We start from the raw sequence: 26,045 nt of genomic DNA on the forward strand, positions 1-26,045 counted from the left end.
TAATTCTGTCCTCTCCATATTTTGATCATGAACAGTTTGTCATTAAAAGTGGGAGGAGGTGAAGAGAGACAAGTATTAAATAAAGTGTATACCTGAGTAATAGTTGACTTCATGTAGTTGAGGGCAAGGTTTTGGGTAAAATTATAGATTTTGATATGACCAACAGGGTTTCATTCTATGGAGAGGAAAAAGCTGGTAAGCTGCCCCACTTGACCCTGGGCACTGTTCCCATCAGTTTCCTAGCCAAATATTTCAAAAAGCCTTTTGTCATTCTACTCTGGGAAATAGATGGTTCCTTTTTAAAATAAGAGTCTAGGTACAATACACACATTGACAACCTAAGTTTTTGGGGTTGATTTTTTTTACTCAAATTTCTAACTTATATGTGACTATATATAGCATTTTAAGTACAAAAGAGCCAACCATAGCAGAACACTTGATGAACCAACCAGAATACAGCATATTATTTGAGAATACACAGAAATGCTGGACCACTCTAACAACCACCATGTCAGATTAAACAGCCATTGAAATCCACAAGCATGTGGATAATTTCAACAGAAAGGATGAAACCATGAAAATGAACAAAATTTGGCAACCAATATTAAAAAAAACACTCTAGAATCAAGACAGTAAATATAGAACAAAACTAAAAACAAAACAAAAAAACCCAAAAAAAAACAGGGGAATTCCAGACAACAAATGATCAACTAACACCTCCCAACAAAGGATTCCTCCAGGCAGGAAGCAGCCAGGCTTTGAAGCTGCAAGGCTATTCAGTGCTAATCAAGGTAGCCAAATTACAACATTCACACAGACAAGAGTTCTTTCTCCCACCCTGAACATTCCACAGATGTATAAACCTCACTTGCCTAGTTTCCAACAGACCTCACAACCGCTGAGCATGCCTGCCATAGATGTGAGCAAAACGTCAGGACAGAATGCTTTTGGAACATGGCCATACAACCTGAAAAACTCACAGCAACCCAATGATTCCAGCCATGAAAGCCTTCGACAACATATCATGTTATGGTTTGAACATTAGATCATGACTTGAGATCAGTTTGACCACTTAACCATGAAATCCGCAAGTTACAGTTTCTCCGCTGCAGGCAATGACAATGTTTCTAAACTTATCTTGCCAAACAATTATTGTAATAGGGTTGTTTTAGGTCAGAAACAACTTGAAGACACACAGCAAAACCTATAAATCAATGAAGAGTATTGAATTTAAAAAGTAATATTTATTTCTATTTCACACATACCCTTTGCACAACTGCTATAATGTCCATTGATTTGGTGTGAGAAATCAAACAGAGTTAAGTCAATGTTTCTTTCCTTCTTTCAAGAAAGAAAAATAAGTTTTGAAATGTCTTTTCAAGCTTACTCAGTCACATTCCTTTCATTACATTTCCTCAAAAAACTACTACCCTGTTTCCCCTAAAATAAGACATCCCCCAAAAATAAGACCTAGTAGAGGTTTTGCTGAATTCTTAAATATAAGGCCTCCCCCGAAAGTAAGACCTAGCAAGTTTTTGTTTGGAAGCATGCCCGGCGTCCACCAAACAAAACACCATAGCATGGAGGATTGGTAAATGTACATACCAGTTGTACAGTATATGGAAATAATGGTAGTAACAAGAAATTCTTGACAGAAGTCGCAGTTTGTCTGGTTTGGTTATGTTGGTTTGTGATGACACTATAGAATAAATGTTCATTTTTCGTTCAACAATAAATGTGAATTCTTCTTCATGGAAAAATAAGACATCCCCTGAAAATAAGACCTAGCGCATCTTTGGGAGTAAAAAATAATATAAGACACTGTCTTATTTTCGGGGAAATACGGTAAGAAGCAGACAGCACAAGCAAAAATATGTTGAACTAGAAATGCATAGCAAGAGGGCACCATGAGTGTGCTCAAACTGGGCTTTCCTAGCTAATAGTGACCTTTTGCTTCCCAGTTAGTCTCAGTAAGGAGCTATGGGTGGAGTTTTAGTTAAGGGCTGTACGGGATGTTGCCATGGATTTTACAGAAAGCAAAAAAAAAAAAAAAAATCTGGTAAGGGATGGGGCAAAAAAAGCTTTCAAAAATAGCTCAAGCAATTGGGTTGCTGTGAGTTTTCCAGGCTGTATGGCCATGTTCCAGAAGCATTCTCTCCTGACATTTCACCCACATCTATGGCAGGCATCCTCAGAGGTAGTGAGATTTGTTGGAAACTAGGCAAGTGAGGTTTATATATCTGTGGAATGTCCAGGGTGGGAGGCAAGTGTAGATGTTTCAAACTGCTCACCTTGATTAGCACTGAAAGGCCTTTCAGCTTCAAAGTCTGTCTGCTTCCTGCCTGGAAGGATTCTTTATTGTGAAGTGTAAGCTGGCCCTGATTGTTTCATGTCTGGAATTTCCCTGTTTTCAGAGTGTTGCTCTTTATTTACTGTTCTGATTTTAGAGTTGTTTTTTAATACTGGTAGCCAGATTTTGTTCATTTTCATGGTTTCCTCCTTGTTGAAATTGTCCACATGCTTGTGGATTTCAATGGATTCTCTGTGTAGTCTGACCTGGTGGTTGTTAGCGTGGTCCAGCATTTCTGTGTTCTCAAATAGTATGCTGTATCCAGATTTGTTCATCAGGTGCTCTGCTATGGCAGACTTCTCTGGTTGAGTTAGTCTGCAGTGCCTTTCATGTTCCTTGATGCATGTTTTGGCAATGCTCCATTTGGTGATCCATATGTAGACTTATCCACAGCTGTATGCCATAAGGCAGACTCCTGTAGAGGTGAATGGATCCATCTTGTCCTTTGCTGAACACAGTATTTGTTGGGTTTTCTTAGTGAGTCTGTAGATAATTACAAGTTCTGTAACATTGTCATACAGCCCGGAAAACTCACAGCAACCCAGTGATTCTGGCCATGAAAGCCTTTGAAAACACAGCTCAAGCAATTTCTTAAGGGGTTTAGTCAATCACTTCTTTCAATTGGAATACTTACCTTTTTAAAGTTACAAATAATTTTTAGGTGCCAGGATGTTTTTTTTTCCTGGCACAATGCTTATTCTGGGTGCTTCTGTTTACTCAAACAGAAGTAAAAAGTATAATTAACAACATACAAAGTTCCCAGAAGAGGTAATAAAATGTTTTTTTCTTTTTCTGAAAACATTACGTGTTTGTTTTGCTTGACTGGAAAAGCCCATCTGCTCTCTGGCCCAGGGAGACGTCACTATTTACTCTATTCTGAACTAGAAATGGAAATTTTTCAAAATACTTTTAAGATCTCACGCCCTGAGAAGACATGTTATTTTCTAAAAAAAATCATTTGTACTTTACTATGTGTTAATGCTGGAAGTAAAGAAGATGATAAAAACTTCCAAAGGGAAGAAACATATAGGCCATTAGGGCTGGATCTACACTTCCCTATATCTCAGGATCTGATCCCAGATTATTTCCCTATCTCAGATTATCTGGCAGTGTAGACTCATATAATCCAAAGCAGGCAATCTGAGATCAGATCCTGGGATATAGGGCAGTATAGATCCAACCTTAGGCATATACCAGAAGTTTTTCCAGAACATTTTCCTCACCATTGGATCTATTTGTCCCCAAAAGTAAGGTTACTGAACCCATATTGCTAATCTGCTCGCTCTTTTGCGTGGATATTTATGATGAAAGGGATACAACTGCAAGCTTTGATCTTCTTCAGTCTGTCAACCGGACGCTTATCCCAACACTTTCCCATTTCACAGTTTGCCACAATTAAGGACAAAATCAGCAGTAACTAAAAATATTTTGTTAAAACTAAATTCAAAATGGGTTAGGGTTTGTGAAAGCGTACTTAATAGGCTCACTGAATATGGCTCAAGTTCATCATCTAATTCCAGGGCCTCACATTCCCTTGCACATTGCTGGCTGCACATGCTACTATGCTTTGCAGGTATTCCATCAAGTGGCTTTGGAACAAATGGATCATTCATCTGGGAAAATTCCAGTCGTTTTTCACCCCAGTTCTAATGTTTAGATTTCATAAGAGAGCGTTCTTGCTCACCCTGCAGGAAAGAAAAGATGATTTAAGGGCCCCTCTCTTCATTCTTCAGGGTGAAACTGTACATAGTTTTAAGTCTGCAGCAGATTCTCCATCAACCTGCTACACATTGTCATTGCAAGACCCTTAAACCAGATCAAGGTAATGCAAACTACAAACACAGGAGGGAAAACTGGAATAAAATGGTCCTGGGCACAAAGGGTTAACACCCCTTCTTTGGCTCTCGCTCTCCCCTCCTCATGCCAGAGCTTCGATCCAGATCATGGGCCTGCTATAGCAATTTGTGAAAAGAAAAGGATTATCTGTTACAGGGGCTTCAAGTTTGTATGGGCCAGTGTTGCCTCTTTTCAATCCTTTCTTCATTCATAATATGATCTCATGCAACAAGCTTCAAATAGCTTATGGCTTCTGTTCAAGATGATGGTGAGGATTTTTCATTGTTTCAGCATAAATCAGTGATCATGTATTACACATCTCTCATAAGAAGCTGAACGCTACTTTGTATTACCCAATATGAGGAAAATATGACAGAGTAAATAACTGGCACTCGCAACCATTCTACGTGGCTGAGGTACCACAGCAGTTTAAAGCCGCTAGCTACAGGAAAGCCGTGAATCGAGTCGGGTGGAGGAGCTCTCAACTGCAATCCTAGCTCTCTGCCTACCTAGCAGTTTGAAAGCATGCAATCATAGAATCATAGAATAGTAGAGTTGGAAGAGACCTCATGGGCCATCCAGTCCAACTCCCCGCTAAGAAACAGGAAATCGCATTCAAAGCACCCCCGACATATGGCCATCCAGCCTCTGCTTAAAAGCTTCCAAAGAAGGAGCCTCCACCACACTCTGAGGCAGAGAGTTCCACTGTCGAACAGCTTTCACAGTGAGGAAGTTCTTCCTGATGTTCAGGTGGAATCTCCTTTCCTGTAGTTTGAAGCCATTGTTCCGTGTCCTAGTCTGCAGGGCAGCAGAAAACAAGCTTGCTCCCTCCTCCCTATGACTTCCCCTCACATATTTCTACATGGCTATCATGTCTCCTCTCAGCCTTCTCTTTTGCAGGCTAAACATGCCCAGCTCTTTAAGCCGCTCCTCATAGGGCTTGTTCTCTAGACCCTTAATCATTTTAGTCGCTCTCCTCTGGACGCTTTCCAGCTTGTCAACATCTCCCTTCAATGCGAGTAGATCAATAGGTACCGCATTGCATAAATAAGTATTGGTTTTCCCCTGACATTAAGTCCAGTTGTATCTGACTCTGGGTGTTGGTGTTCATCTCCATTTCTAAGCCGAAGAGCCAGCGTTGTCTGTAGACACCTCCAAGGTCATGTGGCCGGCATGACTGCATGGAGCGCCGTTACCTTCCCGCCGGAGCGGTATCTATTGATCTACTCACGTTTGCATGTTTTCGAACTGCTAGGTTGGCAGAAGCTGGGGCTAACAGTGGGCGCTCATTCCGCTCCCTGGATTTGAACCTGTGACCTTTTGGTCCGCAAGTTCAGCAGCTCAGCGCTTTAACACACTGTGTCGCCAGCCCCCCTAAAATAAATAAGTATAAAACTGATCAAAATAGAGGGAACACAAGCAGTTAAATAATTTTTAACCAAAAAATGTGCAATGACCACACTGTCTGTAGCTTTAAACAATTCTTTGTGCATGAGGCAGGGCATTGTGAACAAGCATACAGATGCGGAGTTTTTTGTTCTGCTCCACAGTCGCACAAGGTGAAGGATTTCTTTTGGCAGTGCCATTTTGACATGTCGTCTTTTGATCTGCCCACTCCGCTTCCGAGTCTGTGCAGGGACTTCTAAGTTGGCCATTCTTGGTTTGCCCCTGGAAGCAGACCCTCGTGGGGGGGCATCCAGCTGGGATTTCCTGGTTTAGCTGCCCAGAGGCATACCTCTTGCTGTTGCTGGGGAACATTAAGAGAAGTGACAGTTCTCATGAAGCTTTTCCTTGATTTGAGTCTACTGGGGGGAGGCTGATAGCCATGCAGTGGATGGCTTTCAGTGTTCAACCTTATTTATCTCACAGTTAGCAACAACTTCCTGTCACACGCACATCAGGGGGGAAATGCCAGCTGGCTTGTAGAGTTTATCAACAGGTGTATGTTTAAAACATTCTGTGATTACTCTGCATGCTTCGTTCAGTGCTATGTTCACCTGCTTTGTGTGGACAGACTTATGCCAAACAGGGCAGACATACTCAGGAGTTGAGTAAGACAAGGCCAGGGCTAATGCTCTTATTAATTTTGGGTCGCTGCCAGTAAGTTTCTGCAGCATGTTATTGCGTGCAGTTACTTTGTGCTTGATGTTCACACAGTGTTTCCTAAATGTTAGTGTTCAATCTAAAGTGACACTGAGATATTTAGGATGGAAATTGTGTGAGCTCTTAGCCTTCCCAGGTAACTTTCAATTTCCTGTTGGCTGCAGGTTACGTATGTGAAAAGCACACACTTGTGTCTAGGCAGGGTTACGTTTCAGGTGGTTATCTTTGTAGTAGCTGGAGAAATCTTTCAGAACATTAGTAAGTTGGTTTCATACTATTTCTAAGTTTTTTGCTTGTGTTGTTAGACCAAGATCATCTGCATATATAAAGCCCTTTGTGAGTGGTGGCTGTGGCTAATCCATTAGTAAAGAATGCTGCCTTGGGGTAAACCATTCTTTTGCCTCCTTCATCTACTTTTCCTGCCTTGAAACTCCACATAGAAGCTGTGGATTTCTAGGAGGGTCTGGATAGATTTTATAAAATCATAGTCTCGGGTAGGGCCACAAAAACTGTTCCTGTAATACAATTTTTCTCATATCTTTCCTCGATATGAGAAAGGTTGTTTGTGTTAAAAGCATCAAATGTTTGCCTTATATGTACCCTGTTTCCCTGAAAATAAGACATCCCCAGAAAATAAGACCTAGTAGGGGTTTTCCTGAATTGCTAAATATAAGGCCTCCCTGAAAGTAAGACCTAGCAAAGTTTTTGTTTGGAAGCATGCCTGCCAAACAGAACACCAGAGCATGTAGGATCGGTAAATGTACGTACAATACATTGTTGTACATGGAAATAATGGTAGTAACAAGAAATTATTGATAAGATTCAGTTTGTTTAGTTATGCTGGTTTGTGATGACAACTACTGTACAGTATATAATAAATTCATTTTTTTGTTCAACAGTTAATGTGAATTCTTCTTCATGGAAAAATAAGACATCACCTGAAAATAAGACCTAGCGCATCTTTGCAAGCAAAAATTAATATTATTTTCGGGGAAACACAGTACAGTAATCCGCTCTGAGTCCCTCCAAGGAGACAAAGCGGAATATAAATAGTGTATTATTACATTCTACATAAGAGAATGATACTACTGATTTTAACATTGCCTTTAAATTACAGTATCATTTTCTAATGCCCATTTACGGTAATTCCACAACCACCATTTGCATTCATTGCTACTCTTATGGTTTAAAACCCTGTAAAATCCACCCATTCAACCTCTACATACCTAACCACTGTTAATGCTCAAGGCACGTCGGCACTATAGAATTAATGTAAGTTGGCACCAATTTAACTGGCAAGGCTCAATGCTATGGAATCTTGGGAAATATAGTTTGGTGGGGTAACAGCATACTTTGGCAGAGAAGGATACAAGTAGTATAGAACTACAACACAGGATTCTATTACACAGAGCCATGGCAATTAAAGGTGTGAAATTGCATTAATTCTACAGTGTACGTACACCCTAAAAAACAGGGTTCCTCACCAGCTTCCAAATATTATATCAGAAATTTTGACACAGAATGACCAAGGCCGTATTAAGCGGTTTCATTTATTCTTTCAAAAACTAGAAGTTTAAGAAGAATCACAGCCCATTTTTTGCATAATAATTTCATGAATCAGTTATGTGGCAAAGCTGTGAAATTGTCTTTTTTTTTTTGTAAAAGTCAAAAACAATATTACTCTTCTAGGTAGACTCCAAAGAAAACATTTTTAATTAGGTGTGAGACAAATTTTGGTATTTCTAGCCAGTGATGCAAGGTTTCCAAAAAATGATAATTGGAAAAAAATTGAAAAAAACATTATCCTGTCCTATATTTAATGGAACTGGATTAGCATGTGCACCTTATATTTTTAAGCTTCTGCTTTTTCTTCCCCAGGCTAAACATCCCCAGTTCCCTAAACTGCTTCTCATGTGAATTCATGGCATCCAGAACTGTTACCATTTTGGACACCCTTCTTTGGACATGTTTCAGCTTGTCAAAATCCTTCCTGAATTGTGGTGCCCAGAACTGGTCACTATTCCAGGGGAAGTATGACCAAAGCAGAATAGAGTGGGATTATTATTTTCTCAGATTTAGATACTATAGATGCAGCTCAAAATCGCATTCCATTGCCACATCACACTATTGACCCATGTTCACTGGGGTGCTGTGGGTTTTCCAGGCTGCATGGCCATGTTCTAGAAGCATTCTCTCCCTACATTTTGCCTACATCAATGGCAGGCATCTTAAGGTTGTGATGTCTGTGGATACTAGGCAAGTAGGGTTTATGTATTTGTGGAATGTCCAGAGTGGGAGAAAGAACTCTTGTCTGTTTAAGGCAAGTGTGAATGATGCAATTGGCCACCTTGATTAGCACTGAATAGTCTTCAGCTTTGAAGTCTGGCTGCTTCCTGCCTTTGTTGGGTGGTGTTAGCTGGCCTTGATTGTTTCTTGCCTGAACTTCCCCTGTCTTCTGAGTGTTCCTCTTTATTTACTGTCCTGATTTTAGAGATTTTTAAATACTGGTAGCCAGATTTTGTTCCATGTTCGTGGTTTCCTCCTTTCTGTTGACATTCTCAATGTGCTTGTGGATTTCAATGGCTTCTCTGTGTAGTCTGACATGGTAGTTGTTAGAGTGGTCCAGCATTTCTGTGTACTGTGTCTAGTGCTCTGCTCTGGCTGATTTCTCAGGCTTACTTAGTCTACAGTGCCTTCCATGTTTCTTGATTCGTGTTTGGGCAATGCTGCATTTGGTGGTCCCTATGTAGACTTATCCACAGCTGCAGGCTATACGGTAGACTCCTGCATGTTCAGTTGATGCTCTACTAAGGCTCCTAGATCCCTCTCACATGTGCTATTTTCAAGCCATATGTCACCCATTATATATTTATGCATTTCATTTCTTCTGCCTGAGTATAGTAATATAGGCTTCTCCCTGATGAAATTCATTTTGTTAGTTTTGGCCGAGATCTCTAATCTGTTAAGGTCATTTTGAATTCTGATCCTTTCCTCTGTGTTAGTAGTTACTCCTTCTGCAAAATGTGTCATCATCTGCAAATTTGATAATCATGCCTCCTATTCCAGCAGTTTCCAAACTTTTAAGACATGGAAGCCTCAGAAAATTTGACCCCCTCCCCCTACTCTAATGCTATCCCTGTTTTGTTTTACTCAGCATTGTGAACCACAAAATTCTTCCTTCTTTCATCTACTTCAGTGTTTTGTATAATGTAGTAGGAGCCCCGCTGGTGAAGTGTGTTAAAGCACTGAGCTGCTGAACTTGCAGACAGAATGGTCCCAGGTTCAAACCCCGGGAGCGGTCGCTGTTAGCTCCAGCTTTTGCCAACCTAGCAGTTCGAAAACATGCCAATGTGAGTAGATCAATAGGTACTGCTCTGGTGAGAAGATAATGGCGCTCCATGCAGTCATGCCGGCCACATGACCTTGGAGGTGTCTATGGACAACACCGGCTCTTCGGCTTAGAAATGGAGATGAGCACCAACCCCCAGAGTCAGATATGACTGGACTTAACATCAGGGAAACTTTAACCTTTTTTAGTAGGTTTGGAGATAAAGACAACGTATTTTAAATATAACCCCAAATGTGACATTGCTCCGAAGTTAACTGAATGAAGGGAGTAGTAGAATGCTAATGTTTAGTAAAGCAAAGAACCTTCTGGATGTTGCTAGAAAAGTGCCAAGTGCACTCTAGCATGTGTGCAAGGAACTTTTTTAGGGCTTCTACATGTTTTTCCTAGAAAGGTCACGTGGGTCTAAGATGCCAGGCTGTGATAAAACAACTTCCATTGGTGAGTAGATGTTAGAAGAAAATCTGTGCTTCCCCTACCTTCGCATTAGAGACAATAAAATAGTTGACCTCCTGTAGTTTTATTTCAAAATCCATTTTAAATTTGATTTTTGAGAATTTTCATGAAATCCCTACAATGCTTTTGTAGAATCATAGGGTTCCATAGAACAGAGTTTGGGGACCACTGTCCTATTCCATCATCTAAGTCATCTATAAAGATGTTCAGCAACACTGGGTTCAGGACAGAACTCTATGGTGCCCCACTAGTTACTCTCTTCCAGGACAAAGTGCAACCATTCCGAATCATTCTTTGGATTTGATCTGTCATCCAATTACAGATCCAACTAAGCTATAGCACTCTCTAGCCCAGTTACCATACTTCCTGCAAGAATAATGCCCATCCTTAGGTGTCATATGTTTGCCCTCTATTCCATCATCCAACTCATTGATAAGGTCTGATGGATGATTGGCATATATATATTTGGTGTTGCACTGTGTTAAATCTTTTATATATTGTATTTTACTATGTTATTTAACTATTTTAACTGTTTTATTCTTATTTTATTGTATTATGATGTACTGGTAGTGATCCTGCCAGTTGTGTAAGCCTCCCTGAGTCCCTTCGGGGAGAAGGGCAGGGTAGAAATATCAGAAATAAATAAATATAAATAAATAAATAAATGTGTAGTACTGGGCCTAGCACAAAACTTTGTGGGACCCCATGGGTCACTTTTCTCCAGGATGAAGAGGAGTCATTGATAAGCAGTCTTTGGATTCAGCCAGTCAACCAATCCACCTAACTGTAGCATCGACTAGCACACAGTTTGCCAGTTTCTTTGCATGAATATCATAGAGAACCTTGTTGGAGGCCTTACTTAAATCAAGATATGTTACATTTACAACATTCCTGTCCAATACTAAGCTTGTAGTTCTATCGACACAGATATAAAATTAGTCTGGCATTACTTGTTTTTGAGAAACTCATGCTAACTTTTAGTGATCATGACATTCCTCTCTAAGTTTAATGATCTGATGCAGAATCTTTTCTGATATTGATGTCAGATTGACTTGGTAGTGATTCTCCTGGTCCTCTGTTTTCACATTTAGTCTGCTGTGATATCTCCTATTCTCCAGGAATTCTCAACAATGATTGCCATTGGTTCTGAGGTTATGTCTGACAGTTTTTAAAATCCTATCAAGGTAATTTTCCTGACCCTGGAGACTTGAATCAGTTTAGAGTAGCAAGGTATTCCTGTGCTACTTCTTTACCTTATCTCTATTGCATCAACTTTTTCCCAGGTTGAGCACTGGGACAGGAAAATCGCATTCAAAGCACCACTGACAGATGGCCATCCAGCCTCTGCTTAAAAGCCTCTAAAGATGGAGCCTCCACCACACTCAGAGGCAGAGACTTCCACTGCCAAACAGCTCTCACAGTTAGGAAGTTCTTCCTAATGTTCAGGTGGAATCTCCTTTCCTGAAGTTTGAAGCCGTTGTTCCATGTCCTAGTCTCCAGGGCAGCAGAAAACAAGCATGCTCCCTCCTCCCTATGATTTCCCATCACATATTTATACATGGCCCTCATCATGTCTCCTCTCAGCCTTCTCTTCTGCAGACTAAATATGCCCAGCTCTTTAAGCCGCTCCTCGTATGGCTTGTTCTCCAGACTCTTAATCATTTTAATTGCCTTCCTCTGGACTCTTTCCAGCTTGTCAACATCTCCATTCAACTGTGCCCAGAATTGGACACAGTACTCCAGGTGTGGTCTGACCAAGGCAGAATAAGAGGAGTAGCATGACTTCCCTGGATCTAGACGTTATGCCCCTATTTATGCAGGGGCATTGCATCGATTTAACTGTGTGGAAAGCTTGGTTATTTGAAAGTAGTTATTATACTCCAACATTTTGTTTCTGTGGTTGCCATAAACTATGTTGATGTAGTTGAGACTTGATAAGATATTCACTGAAAACCTATTGCAAAATGTGCTACAGGATGTCCTGCCAAAACAAAACAAGCCTTTTCCACATTTTTATGCTAGAACCAATTAGGAAATGACATTTATAACCCAGGAACAAAAATTGTGTTACATAGTGTAATTACAAAGACTGCATTACTGAACTAAAACTAACAAAGCACAATTCAAGAGAGATAAATATAAAGTCCCAAAAGTTAAGGACACAAAATACATGATTTGGAATGGGAGCAGTTCCTGTGAAAAGCTCCAACATGCCTTAATGCAAGGGGTAGGTCACTGCAACAATTGTGTGGTGGTTGCATGCCTTCAAATGAATTACAACTTGTGGATCCTACAGGGAAAATGTCATAAAGCATTATTAAGATTCTTTCAGAGGGTTGCCACTGCCTTCCTCTGAGGCTGACAGAATGGAACTTGGGTTGCTGTGAGTTTTTTGAGCTGTATGGCCATGTTTCAGCAGCATTCTCTCCTGATGTTTCACGGCAGATAACACCATGTAACATGATTTTTGTTCCTGGGTTATAAACGTAATTTCTAATTGATTCTATCATAAAAACACAGAAAAGTTGATTAAACTGCAAAAACTATGTTTTGGCGGGACATCCTGCAGTACATTTTGCTTTAGTTTTTCAATAAACACCTCATCAAGTCTCAACACTTTCAAGATAGTTTCTGGCAGCTACTATGTAATGTTGGAAATGACAACCTTCTTCAAGCCTTCTCTTGTAATGTTTATCTATATCCTGTTGCTTAGTGTTTCCTGTATGTATGTTCTGGTGTGCAGCTTCCCAATGCTAGACACCAGTTTCCAGTTTCATCCGTTTTTACCTGCAATTCAGGTCAACCCCCGACGCACCCCCCTCCCTGCCTTAGGCTTTGCCTGCCAGCTGCAGGTAGGCCAACTTGGTCAGCTATTGCTGTTATTGCCATGTAAATTGGTAAAAAGGTAGACAATGATAGTGTGACTAATCCAAATTTGGTTGAGACAGTGCTTGCAGTTCTGGAGTCTATGCTTCTCATAGACTTGGCATGGGAATTTAGTTAAGCAGTTAAAATTCATTAGTAAACCAGGGTTTTTTTTTTGACCTGAAAAGTTTTGGGGGTGGTTTGAACCCCTAAACCGTCCCCTTGGCTATGGGCTTGGCTGGAGCTTTTTTGTTGTTTATTTGACTAGTTTCTTCCAACTCTTTGTGACCCCATTGAACAGCCCACATCAGAGATCCTTGTCAGCTGTCGCCACCCCCAGCTACTTCAAGGTAAAGTCAGTCACTTCAAGGATACCATCCATCCACCTTGCCCTAGGTAGGTTAAGAGTATACAGCCTTACTGGCATGTGAAATAAGTGCCACTGTATGAAAGTTTGAGCATTCTTTAGTGATTCCCTTTTTTGATACAGGGATATAAGGCTGGATTTAAGGTAAAGGTTTCCCCTGACATTAAATCTAGTCGTGCCCAACTCTTGGAGTTGGTGCTCATTTCCATTTCTAAGCTAAAGAGCTGGCATTGTCTGTAGACACCTCCAAGGTCATGACTGAATGGAGTGCCATTACCTTCCTGCCGGAGTGGTTCCTATTGATATACTCATATTTTGCATTTTTTTCCAACTGCTAAATTGGCACTTATTTCCCATGCCAGTAAGTTAATGCTCAAGATCCTGCAAGTTAGACTCCAGCAATACATGGAGCGAGAGTTGCCAGATGTACAAGCTGGGTTTAGAAAAAGCAGAGGAACGAGAGACCAAACTGCCAATATCAGCTGGATGATGGAGGAAGCTAGGGAGTTTCAGAAAAACATCTGTAGAGAAGTTATGTGTAAAACAGAGATTATTGATATGATTTTATTTATTTGTTTGTTAAAGAAAAAAAAGAGTTATATATTAGCAAGGAAAAGCCTAGCATGGAAACTAGCTGGAAGCAGCATTTGGTAGGTTGCCATGGTAACACAGCTTCCCTTGGGAGAAAAGGGGCGTGGCTAAGATGACAGTTGGAGGATATTCCCTTTTAAAAGTTCAGTTGCTGTGAGGGTTTTAAAAGGAGTGGCTGTTAGGGGTTTGAGAAGAAGAGTTGCGGTTAGGTTATGGAAAGATTAGGAGCTGGGGAAATCAGCTAAGGACGGCAGCTTATGGTCACTCAGGGGAAAGGCTGGGAATGTAAACTGACCGGGGGAGTTTAGTATACTGTGTTGAAGAGAAGTTATTTAAGAAATATCCATTCAAGAAAGACTACATTGTAACTTAAGATCCGGAACGTTTACTGATTGAAACCATACGCTTATGTACCAAAAATAAACTTGAATTTTGTTATTGTTCATAAAGATAAGTCTCCTTGCCTCTCTGTAAGCCTGTTACCTCACGTTGGTGGCAGTTACCGTACCTATCTATATAAGTTACCGTACTTTTCTATATAAGTTACCATCTTTACTCATTTAAACCCATCAGTTCTGTTATCCTTCCTTATCCACTAAATCCTCCCTGTCATACATTCACACATCCTCCACCCCTCCCTCTCACACGCGCGCACATCTCCTCAATTGGAGGCAGTAGTGGGATTTAGACAAAGATTTCCCCCTGCCTGAGTTGAGTACCACAAATTGGGTTCTCCTCAATTGGTGGCAGCGGTGGGATTCAAAAGGATTCCATCCCTGTCACCTCAGTTCTCTTCAATTGGTGGCAGCGGTGGGATCAAAAGGATTCCATTCCCTGCCTCACCTCTCTTCAACATCTATTTCTGGTTTATTAACTAATCTAAAGCCTAAGACTGTGTGGATCATAATAAATTGTGGCCAGTTCTTGGTGGGGATACCAAGTCACTTTGTTTGTCTCCTGAGGAATCTGTATAAAGACCAAGTAGCCACAGTAAGAACAGACCACGGAACAACAGACTGGTTCAAGATTGGGAAAGGAGTACGGCAGGGCTGCATACTTTCACCCTACCTATTCAACTTGTATGCAGAATACATCATGCAACATGCGGGGCTTGACAAATTCAAGGCCGAAGTTAAAATTGCTGGAAGAAACATTAACAACCTTAGATATGCAGATGATACCACTTTGATGGCTGAAAGTGAGGAGGAGCTGAGGAGCCTTATAACCAAGGTAAAAGAAGAAAGTGCAAAAGCTGGGTTGCAGTTAAACATCAAGAAAACCAAGACGATGGCAACCAAATTAATTGATAACTGGAAAATAGAGGGAGAAAAAGTGGAAGCAGTGACAGACTTTGTATTTCTAGGTGCAAAGATTACTGCAAACGCAGACTGCAGCCAGGAAATCAGAAGAGGAGAGCAATGACCGACCTCGATATAATAGTGAAGAGTAGAGACATCACACTGGCAATGAAGGTCCATATAATTAAGGCAATGGTATTCCCCATAGTAACTTATGGATGCAAGAACTGGACCATAAGGATGGCTGAGCGAAGGAAGATAGATGCTTTTGAACTCTGGTGCTGGAGGAAAATCCGGAGAGTGCCTTGGACCGCAAGAAGATCCAAACAGTCCATCCTCCAGGAAATAATGCCTGGCTGCTCACTGGAGGGAAGGATATTAGAGGCAAAGCTGAATTACTTTGGCCACATCAATTTTTTTTTGTGTGTGTCAGGAGCAATCGGAGTTGCTTCTGGAGTGAGAGAATTGGCCGTCTGCAAGGACGTTGCCCAGGGGACGCCCAGATGTTTTGATGTTTTACCATCCTTGTGGGAGGCTTCTCTCATGTCCCTGCATGGAGCTGGAGCTGATAGAGGGAGCTCATCCACGCTCTCCCCGGGTGGGATTCGAACCTGCCAGCCTTCAGGTCAGCAACCCAACCTTCAAGTCACAAGGCTTTTATCCCCTAGGCTACCAGAGGCTCCTGGCCACTTCATGAGAAGACAGGAAAGCTTGAATATCATGATGCTGGGGAACATGGAAGGAAAAAGGAAGAGGGGCCAACCAAGGACAAGATGTGGATGGATGGTATCCTTGAAGGGACTGGCTTGACGTTGAAGGAGATGGGGATGGAGACGGCCAACAGGGAGCTCTGGCATGGACTCGTCTATGAAGTCACAAAAAGTCAGAAGCGACTGAACGAATAAACAACAGGTTGGCAGAAGCTGGGGCTAACAGCGGGAGCTCACTCCGCTGCCCGGATTCGAGTTACACTAATGTATATGCCTGGATCTGACACCAGATTGTCTGACAGTGGAAACTCATAGTGGATTATATTTAAGGCAGGAGCCCCGGTGGCGAAGTGCGTTAAAGCGCTGAGCTGCTGAACGTGCAGACCGAAAGGTCCCAGGTTCAAATCCCGGGAGCAGAGTGAGCGCCCGCTGTTGCTCCAGCTTCTGCCAAACTAGCAGTTCAAAAACATGCCAATGTGAGTAGATCAATAGGTACTGCTCTGGTGGGAAGGTAACGGCGCTCCATGCAGTCATGCCGGCCACATGACCTTGGAGGTGTCTACGGACAACACCAGCTCTTTGGCTTAGAAATGGAGATGAGCACCAACCCCCAAAGTCAGACATGACTGGACTTAACGTCAGGGGAAACCTTTACCTTTTACCTATATTTAAGGCAAATAAGGGTTCAGATCCCGGGATATAGGAAAGTGTAGATCCAGCCTTTAAAGCAGGCATGGGCAAACTTTGGTCTTCCAGGTGTTTTGGACTTCAATTCTCCGGCTGTTAGGAATTGTGGGAGTTGAAGTCCAAAACACCTGGAGGGCCAAAGTTTGCCCGTTCCTGCTCAGAGCCCCAGCCAAGCGCTCCCGTCTGCCTGCCTGCCTGGAGGTGAAGCGCGCCGGGCTGTGCTGCTGCTGCCCAAGGCGGGACCTCTTACCGGCTCTGCAGGCGCCCTTCTGGACCTGGCGCACGGGCGGCCTCCCCTGCTGCAGGGCTTGCCTGGCGGCGGTCTGGAGGCGGCAGGCGTTGGCGTAGCTCCTGCCGTCGGAGCCGCAGACGGCGGCGCCCAGCTTGCACTGGCAGACGCCCCTCCGCTCGGGCTCGGCGTTGAAGGAGCGGCACTGGAGCCCTTCTCCGCAGGGAGGGTCTTCCGCCCGTCCGCACGCCTCGCCCTCGCCCGCCGCGCACACCAGGCAGCAGTTGCAGCCGTCGGGCACGTACCCGCTGGGGCAGATGGGGCTCGGGCAGCGGGAGACGTCGCAGCGCGCCGGGCAGCGGTCGCCCCCGGGCCGCGAGCCCGACGCCAACGCCAGCAGCGCCAGCAGCAGCAGCAGCGTCGCCCGCATCGCGCCCGCACCGCACCGCCGGCTCCGGCTCCGACGGGACGCCAGGCTGGCCGAAGGGGCGGAGCGGAGGGGCAGCGGTGGCCAATAAGCGTCGGGCAGCGGCGACCAATCCGAGCTGGTCTCGCACTCGTAGCCACAGTAACCCGCGCAGAGGAAACACAACAAGGAGGCAGGAGGAGGCGGATCGGGGCCGGGTCTGGCCGGGACGCAGCCCCGCGGGAGGAGGGCAGGGCAGGCCGCCGACGTGGAAGAAGCAGCCACGGCAGCCGCAGGGCAAGGCTCCCCTTCCCTTCTTGCTGCCGATTAAAGGGACCGTGTTTAAGACGGGAGGCTCCTGCTAAAGCCCTCCTTCTCCTCCCCCCGTACTGCCAAATTACACTATTGCCCTTCCAGACAGGCCCGGGCTGTGGCGCAGGCGGGAGAGCAAGTCAGCTGCAACCAGCTGCAATGAATCACTCTGACCAGGAGGTCATGAGTTCGAGGCCCGCTCGAAGCCTATGTTTGTTTGTCTTTGTTCTATGTTAAAAGGCATTGAATGTTTGCCTATATGTGTAATGTGATCCGCCCTGAGTCCCCTTCGGGGTGAGAAGGGCGGAATATAAATGCGGTAAATAAATAAATAAATATATCCCAGGATCTCATCCCACGTTTTCTGTATTAAATTGCATTATATGAGTCCCCACTGTCAGATAATTTGGGATAAACAGAAATCCTGGGTTCACATCCTGGGATATAGGGCCTTTTTGGAAGGGCCCCAGGTAACGCAGTTTTTGTTCCTGGGTTATAAATTTCCAAATTGGTTATATTATAGAAACATGGAAAAGGTTTATTAAACTGGCCAAACTTTGTCTTTGCGTTCTGCACATTGAAAGGTTAAATAGGCACATTTTTATTAGGGCCCTAGAGGGAAGGAAATAATAGTACTACAGTAGAGTCTCACTTATCCTAGACTCGCTTATCCAAGGTTCTGGATTATCCAATGGATTTTTGTAGTCAGTGTTTTCAATATATCGTGATATTTTGGTGCTAAATTTGTAAATACAGTAACTACAACATAACAGTGTATTGAACTACTTTTTCTGTCAAATTTGTTGTATAACATGATGTTTTGGTGCTTAATTTGTAAAATCATAACCTAACTTTTCCTTAATCCCTCCTTATTATCCAAGATATTCGCTTATCCAAGGTTCTGCCAGCCTGTTTAGCTTGGATAAGTGAGACTGTATTTGAGAACACAGAAATTCTAGACCACTAGCAACCATCATGTCAGACTACACAGAGAAGCCATTGAAATCCACAAGCACGTAGACAATCTCAACAGGAAGGAGAAAACTATGAAAATGAACCAAATCTGGCTACCAGTATTCAAAAACACAAACAGTAAATAAAGAACACCACTCAGAAACAGGATAACTACAGACAGCAAACAAGTGCCAGTTAACACCTTCTAAACAGAGCCCCGGTAGCGTAGTAGGTTAAAGCCTTTCGACTTGAAGGTTGGGTTGCTGACCTGAAGACTGCCAGTTTCGAATCCAACCCGGGGAGAGCATGGATGAGCTCCCTCTATCAGCTCCAGCTCAAGCCTCCCACAAGGATGGTAAAAACATCAAAACGTCCGGGCGTCCCCTGGGCAACGTCCTTACAGACGGCCAATTCTCTCACACTAGAAGCAACTTGCAGTTTCTCAAGTCGCTCCTGACACAAAAACAAACAGAGGATGCCTCTAGGCAACAGAGACCAAGCTACCTCTATGCAGATACCTCACTGATTGACTTTGCAACTTCATGGGTACTCTATGCCATTTAAGCTTGCTAATTGCAACACTCACACTTGCTTTAAACCAGTGGTTCCCAACCTGTGGTGCATGGACTACCAGTGGTCCCCAACAACTAAAATATGGTCTGCAGCCTCACCGTTACTACACCTTTGCAACAAGAGTGACTGGTCTCGTGAAACCCTCTTACAGTGCTGAGGCAATGGGGATGTTGGGAGGGGAGAGGCTGATTACCCACAAAAGGCTCGACAACAAGCCTCCTGACTGCTGCTTCTCCTCCCCCCCCCCCAAGTGGAGCCGTTCCATGTGGCACCTGGCACATGTGGTTATTTGAGCTCTGATTCAGAAAGTTGCATATATAGGCCACATCAGCTCTAGATCATTAAATATGGTTTTCTGTGGGTGAGCAACTATTGGATGGTATATGTTCTGTATCAGAAACTAGAGCTGATGTGGTCTAACCAATGCAGTTTTCTGAATCAGCACCCCAAATAACCAAACCGAATTTAAAGTTGACCAAAAACTGATTCATAACCCTTTTGGTACTAATGTTGGAGAGTGGACCCTGGAAAAAAAAAAGGAGGAGGAGGTTGGGAACCACTGCTTTGAACAGACGGGTTCTTTCTCCCACCTTGGACATTCCACAGATACACACACAAACACACACACACACATGCATACACTCCACTTGCTTCATTGCTAACAGAATCTCTGAAGATGCCAACCACAGATGCAGGTGAAACATTAGGAGAGAATGCTACTGGAACATGGCCATGCAGCCTGAAAACCTCATAACCACACAGTAGTATTACCCTCAGCCACAAAAACAAATTTTCTGAAGTATAACATTACCACACAATTAAACAGGAAATAACATTTTCGCACCAGGAACAGTTTTTTTAAAAAATTGTTACATAGTTTTATAGCTGTTTGACACTGCTTTAACTGCCATTTCTTCATCCCATGACAAAGGGTAGCTATGACCCCATCTACACTGCCACATATTATGTGGTCAGTGTAGATTCATGTAAGGCCAGTTTGACTCCATTATATGAGTTTACTAGCTGTGCCCGGCCACGCGTTGCTGTGGCGTTGTCTGCTGGTGTTGGTGAGAAATTGTTGAAGTAGTGGTGGTATTGAATGTCTGTTGTATGGTTGTCTTTCTGTTTAGTATGCATTTGGTTGTTTGTGTGCTGTGAAAGTGGTGAGGGTAGAGGACACTGTTTATGTTGGATTAGTGAGACTCTACTGTGTATTTGTAATCTTATATTATCTGCCTAGAACTGCCCCTTCTACACAGCTGTATAAAATGCACACTGAAGCGAATTATCTGGCAGTGTGGACTCAAGATAATCCAGTTCAAAGCAGATAATGTAAGATTCTAAATGGGTAATATAGCTGTGTGGAAGGGCCTTGAGTCTACACTGTCATATAATCCAGTTAAAATCAGATAATCTGTATCTTATAGGCAGTGTGGAAGAGGCCTGAGGCCTAACTGTGCCTGTCCCCTAGACTGAGTAGGTTGCTAGGAGACCAAGTGGGTGAAGCTTAGCCCTCTAACTGGCAGCAATTGGATAAAAACAATTATTCCTTTCCCTCTAATTAGGACTTTATTTTTCTTTTCTTTTTGTTGTATCAACCTAGAGCCGTGGATGATGGGTTGTGTTGTCAAATTTCGAGGTTGGGGGGCCTGTAGTTTTGTTATTTTGTCCACTGCCCTGATGCCATCACTCTTTTATATATATAGATGCTGTCCATATTTCAATCTGCATTACAGGCAGTCCCTGAGTTACAAGGATCTGACTTAGAAAAGACTCATAGTTGGGGTGGAATGGGGTGAAACATCAGAAAGTGAGAAAAATCTACCCTTAGGAAGGGAAATTCACTCCTGAAAGGAGTTATCATGGAGAAAAGGTGAGGGAAAATCTGAACGGGCACAAGTAGCAACACAGGGGTGTCAATCCTTCCCTCGGCTCTCTAAAGCTAAAAGATACATATTTTGGCTGGAGATACACTTACAAACAAATTCAATTTTAGAACAAACCTACAGAACCTATCTTGTTCGTAACCTGGCGACTGCCTGTATATGGTAGCATATGTTGGGGTGCATCTCACCAAGCTAAAAAAGGTAAAGGTTTCCCCTGACGTTAAGTCCAGTTGTGACCGACTCTGGGGGTTGGTGCTCATCTCCATTTCTAAGCCGAGGAGCCGTTGTTGTCCATAGACACCTCTGTTACCTTCCCACCGGAGCGGTACCTATTGATCTACTCACATTTGCATGTTTTCAAACTGCTAGGTTGGCAGGAACTGGGGCTAACAGCGGGCGCTCATTCCGCTCCCGGGATTTGATCCTGGGACCTTTTGGTCCGCAAGTTCAGCAGCTCAGCGCTTTAACACACTGAGCCCAGTGCTACTAGTCTCCAATTTCCATAGTATCGGGCCAAGGCAGTTAATGTGGTGTCAAACTGATAGAATTTAGTAGTACAAAAACAGCCTTTGAAACCATCCTCTGATTTTTAAAATTATGATCCTTCTGAGCACAATTCAGCCTCAGGTGCAGATGTAAGAAGCCACTCGGAAGATGTTGCTCTTGCCTTCAGATTTCCCATTTAGCCGCACCCATCCCCATTTTTAGCCATGGCTTTCTCCTCCAAGAAATATGTAGCAATGGTTACGCCATATGAAAAATAGCTTGGAGTAGCACGCAGAGTGTCTTTCCTTCACCACGTCGCAATTGCCATGTCCCACCCTCCGTTTGGGAAAAAGAGCAGCATCCCTTTCCATGCCCTCCACGTCTGAAGAGCATCTGGACTGGGTCTAAAAATATTGGTTGCCAGGAAACAAAGGGGCCCACCCACAACTATAAGGATTTTCTTAGGCAAGGAATACTCAGGGGTAGTTTGCGGTTCCTCCTTCCTACAGCACCTGGTATTTGTTGGCAGTCTCCCATCAGTACTAACCAGGGCTGATCTTGCTTAGCTTTTGAGATCAAACAGGATCTGGTGCTTTTGGGGTATTTCGTTGGTTGTGGATATGCATGTGCTTTCAAGGCAACTGTCACCTTATGGCAGCCCCATGAATTTCACAGGGTTTTCTTACACAAGGTGGATTTACCAATTCTTATCTCAGAAATGTTATAGTATTTAATACTTGTTGGTGGTCTCCCAGCTAAGTCCCATCTAGGGCCAAGCCTGCTTAGCTTTCAAGATCACATTGAGGCTGGTATTCAGCCTGCCCAGACCATCAGGAAGGCCTCACGAAACACGAGGCGTACATCTGTTCATTTACAGTGTGCCACAATTTCAAAATCATATTTCTGCATACTGTTTGAAAACACATCACAAGCAACTGGCAGTCATTACATGAAAGCCTCCCAAAGAATAGTCAAAACATTGAGGAAAGGGAAAAGACACTGGTGTGATGCAGATGACAGTGGGAACAGGACCCAATGTTTAGAAGTTGGCTGGACTCCCAGACATAAAGGCCCCTGAACTTGAACACCTCTGTTTAGAGGTGAAGCGCTATCCTACTATTCTTTGAAAGTGTCAGAAAGAGAAGAAGCAGCTGCCAGATTCCTACTTGTATTGTGTACGATTCACTTTAAAGGTCTATTTTCTCAGCTTCCAATTGCCTTTGCTAAGGCCCCCAAAAGGAGAGAAATCACCCTCCTTCCTGTTTTGTGTGAATTACTTATTTGTGTTGTCAAAGGATTTCATGGCTGGAATCACTGGGTTGCTGTGAGTTTTCCGGGCTATATGGCCATGTTCCAGAAGCATTCTCTCCTGACGTTTCACCCACATCTATGGCAGGCACCCTCACTTGCCTAGTTTCCAACAGCTCTCTCAACTTCTGAGGATGCCTGCCATAGATGTGGAGGAAATGTCAGGAGAGCATGCTTCTGGAACATGGCCATACAGCCCGGAAAACTCACAGCAACCCAATTACTTATTGGTTAACCAGATGTGAAAGGCTTTGGAGAAGGGGAGGCAAAGAGATGGGATGCAGTAGGGTGAGCCCACCTGCCCTTCCATTCCTCCTAACATTTTTTGTTTTTGTTTTATTTAAAAAAGATTTTAGGTTCTACTCCCAAAGGCCTCTTATGCCATCAGGGCTCAGGAGCATGGAGCATAACTGTTCTAGACCCACAGACAGAGGGATTTTTTGGAAAACTGAAAGTGACTATACATACCCTGTTTCCCCGAAAATAAGACATCCTCAGAAAATAAGACCTAGTAAAGGTTTCTCTGGATTGCTAAATATAAGGCCTCCCCGAAAGTAAGACCTAGCAAAGGTTTTGTTTGGAAGCATGCCTGCCGAACAGAACACCAGAGCACACAGTATTGGTAAATGTACATATCATTGAGTGTTGTACATGGAAATAATGGTAGTAACAAGAAATTTTTGATAGGATTCACAGTTCATCTGGTTAAGCTGGTTTGTGATGAGAACTACTTTACAGTATATAATAAATGTTCATTTTGTTGTTCAACAATAAATGTGAATTCTTCTTCATGGAAAAATAAGACATCCCCTGAAAATAAGACCTAGCGCATCTTTGGGAGCAAAAATTAATATAAGACACTGTCTTATTTTCAGGGAAACACGGTAGTTATGGCACTATCATTCTACTTTAACATCAAAAGTTCCATCTTGTGGAATCCTTGAATTTGTAGTTTAGGAAAATGCTTTCAAAATTCTCAGAAAACTAGTGCCTCCCCAAATCCTATGGGATGTATGCTTTGACTGTTAAAGTAGAGTCATAGTATTATAATTATATACAGTAGAGTCTCACTTATCCAGCATAAACAGGCCAGCAGAACACTGGATAAGTGAAAATGTTGGATAATAAGGATTAAGGAAAGGCCTATTAAACATCAAATTATATTATGATTTCACAAATTAAGCACCAAAACATCATGTTTTACAACAAATCGACAGAAAAAGCAGTTCAATACACAGTAAAGTTATGAAGTAATTACTGTATTTACGAATTTAGCACCAAAATATCACAATGTATTAAAAACATTGACTACAAAAACATTGACTACTAAAAGATTGACTACAAATAAAGACAGAACTGCATAAAATGAACATACAGTAACAACTTTGTTGGAAGTTAAATCCATAAAAAGTTCAATCCTGTGAAGATTTTTTAAAAATCTGCCTAGAGAAACAGCTATGGATCTGGGCAGAGGCAGACTGCTGGATAATACAGAATGTTGGATGAGCAAAGGTTGGATAAGCGTGACTCTACTGCAACATGAAAGGACCTACAGTCATCTCCAGTTTTCCAGTTAGAAAAGCTCCTCTCTGGGGCTAAAATGGAAAAAAAATCACTCCATTTTCCCCCTGGAGCCGAGGTTTCCAAACATTTCATGTTAGTAATACACTTTTAAGACATTTTGCAACACAGTAATTCTGCTTTATTAGCATAAGAGGTTAAATCAGTCCTGTATAAGAGATACAACCACATACATAGATTGTAAAATGAAATGTATGGAGACACCACATATCTCATGAACAACTTTCATTTATATATTTTAAATATATATTATTTGTTGCTTGTTTCATATAGACTCAGAGGTTTCTTGTTACGTTCGTGCAACACACCAATAATAATAATAATAATAATAATAATAATAATAATAATAATAACAACAACTTTATTTTTATACCCCGCCTCTATCTCCCCAAAGGGGACTCAGGGCGGCTTACATGGGGCCAAGTCCAAATAAAAACAATAGCAATATAAAACACATCAATAGACAAAAAAAGCATGCACAATTATAAAAATGTAAACATTAGCCAATAAAAACGAATGACAAGAACTAAAAAAAACATGGATTAAAACGGAGAGGCTGTAAAAGTAGACTGGGTAAGGTGCACCATATAAATATTGTAAACACGAGGTGATTGATAAAGTGCTACAAATTCAGTGCTACCTATGCACTGTAGCTTGACACACTAATGTGTTGTGACATACAGAGAGGACTCAAGGAGCCCTTTAACGTACAGTTGGGCCTCCCTATCCACAGATTCTAGATCCACAGATCTAACCAACCATGGCTTGAAAATATTTTTTTAATTCCAAAAAGGAAACTTTGATTTGGTTATTTTATATAAGGGGTGCCATTTTACTACACTGTAGTATGTAATATGGAGAGGCCAGGTTTTAGCACAGCAGGTTAGATGTGCATGTAATAAATCTTGCCAATTAGAAGGTAGACAGTTTGAAGTCTGGGTCAGGGTGAGCTCTTGACCTTTAGTCCAGCTTCTGCCTACCTTGCAGTTCGAAAACAAATGTGAGTAAATAAATAGGGACTGCATTAAAGCAGAGAGGTAGGCTCGGCGTTTCGATCACAGAAAAGGAGGCGTTCTGCTGGCCCATTTATGTTGGATAAGTGAGACTCTATTGTATATAATTATAGTACTATGACTCTACTTTAACAGCCAGAGCCTACATCCCATAGGATGTAAACCCAACATCCTTCGGTGGCCAGAACTGAGCACAGCCTCCACAGATGCCGAAAGATGGAAAAGCCTATATATACCTCTATCTGTTGTCTGTCTTGTCATTGTTATAATCGGCATTGAATGTTTGCCGTATATGTGTGTTTTCTGATCTGCCTTGAGTTCCTTTTGGGGTGAGAAGGGCAGAATATAAATACTGTATCTAACTAACTAACTAACTAACTAACTAAATAATAGGGCTTCAGCATCCATATATTTTGTTATCTATGTTTGGTCCTGGTATCAAACCCCAACAGGCTTACTGCAAAAGGAAAGTAGGTTGGGTTGTTTTCTTTATTAGAAGCCAAGAGGAATCAGAGCTCATATCGAGTAATTATTGTCAGTAGAAGTTCTAGAGATAAATCCTGTTCATTTGTGGATTTTTCCCAAAATCTATTCAAAATCAATGACCAAGAAAGCCTCAGCAGGCAACAACCAATTATGTCTCAAACTTGCTTTGTCTTGTCTTGTGAGAAATGAATCATATTGTCTG

General features: G+C 42.4%; 1 protein-coding gene across 1 annotated transcript in view; it reads right to left on the reverse strand.

The window, feature by feature from the left end:
• htra3 (HtrA serine peptidase 3) overlaps positions 1 to 17,317 on the reverse strand; it is a 42,847-nt gene extending 25,530 nt beyond the window's left edge. The window contains exon 1 of the mRNA XM_008115933.3: positions 16,860 to 17,317. Within this exon, the coding sequence (XP_008114140.2) occupies positions 16,860 to 17,268 (409 nt within the window). The 5' untranslated portion in view covers positions 17,269 to 17,317. The remainder of the gene's footprint in view (positions 1 to 16,859) is intronic.
• Positions 17,318 to 26,045: the final 8,728 nt, after the last annotated feature.

This window comes from Anolis carolinensis, chromosome 5, assembly GCF_035594765.1.
Source record: "Anolis carolinensis isolate JA03-04 chromosome 5, rAnoCar3.1.pri, whole genome shotgun sequence".
Classification (NCBI taxonomy): domain Eukaryota; kingdom Metazoa; phylum Chordata; class Lepidosauria; order Squamata; family Dactyloidae; genus Anolis; species Anolis carolinensis.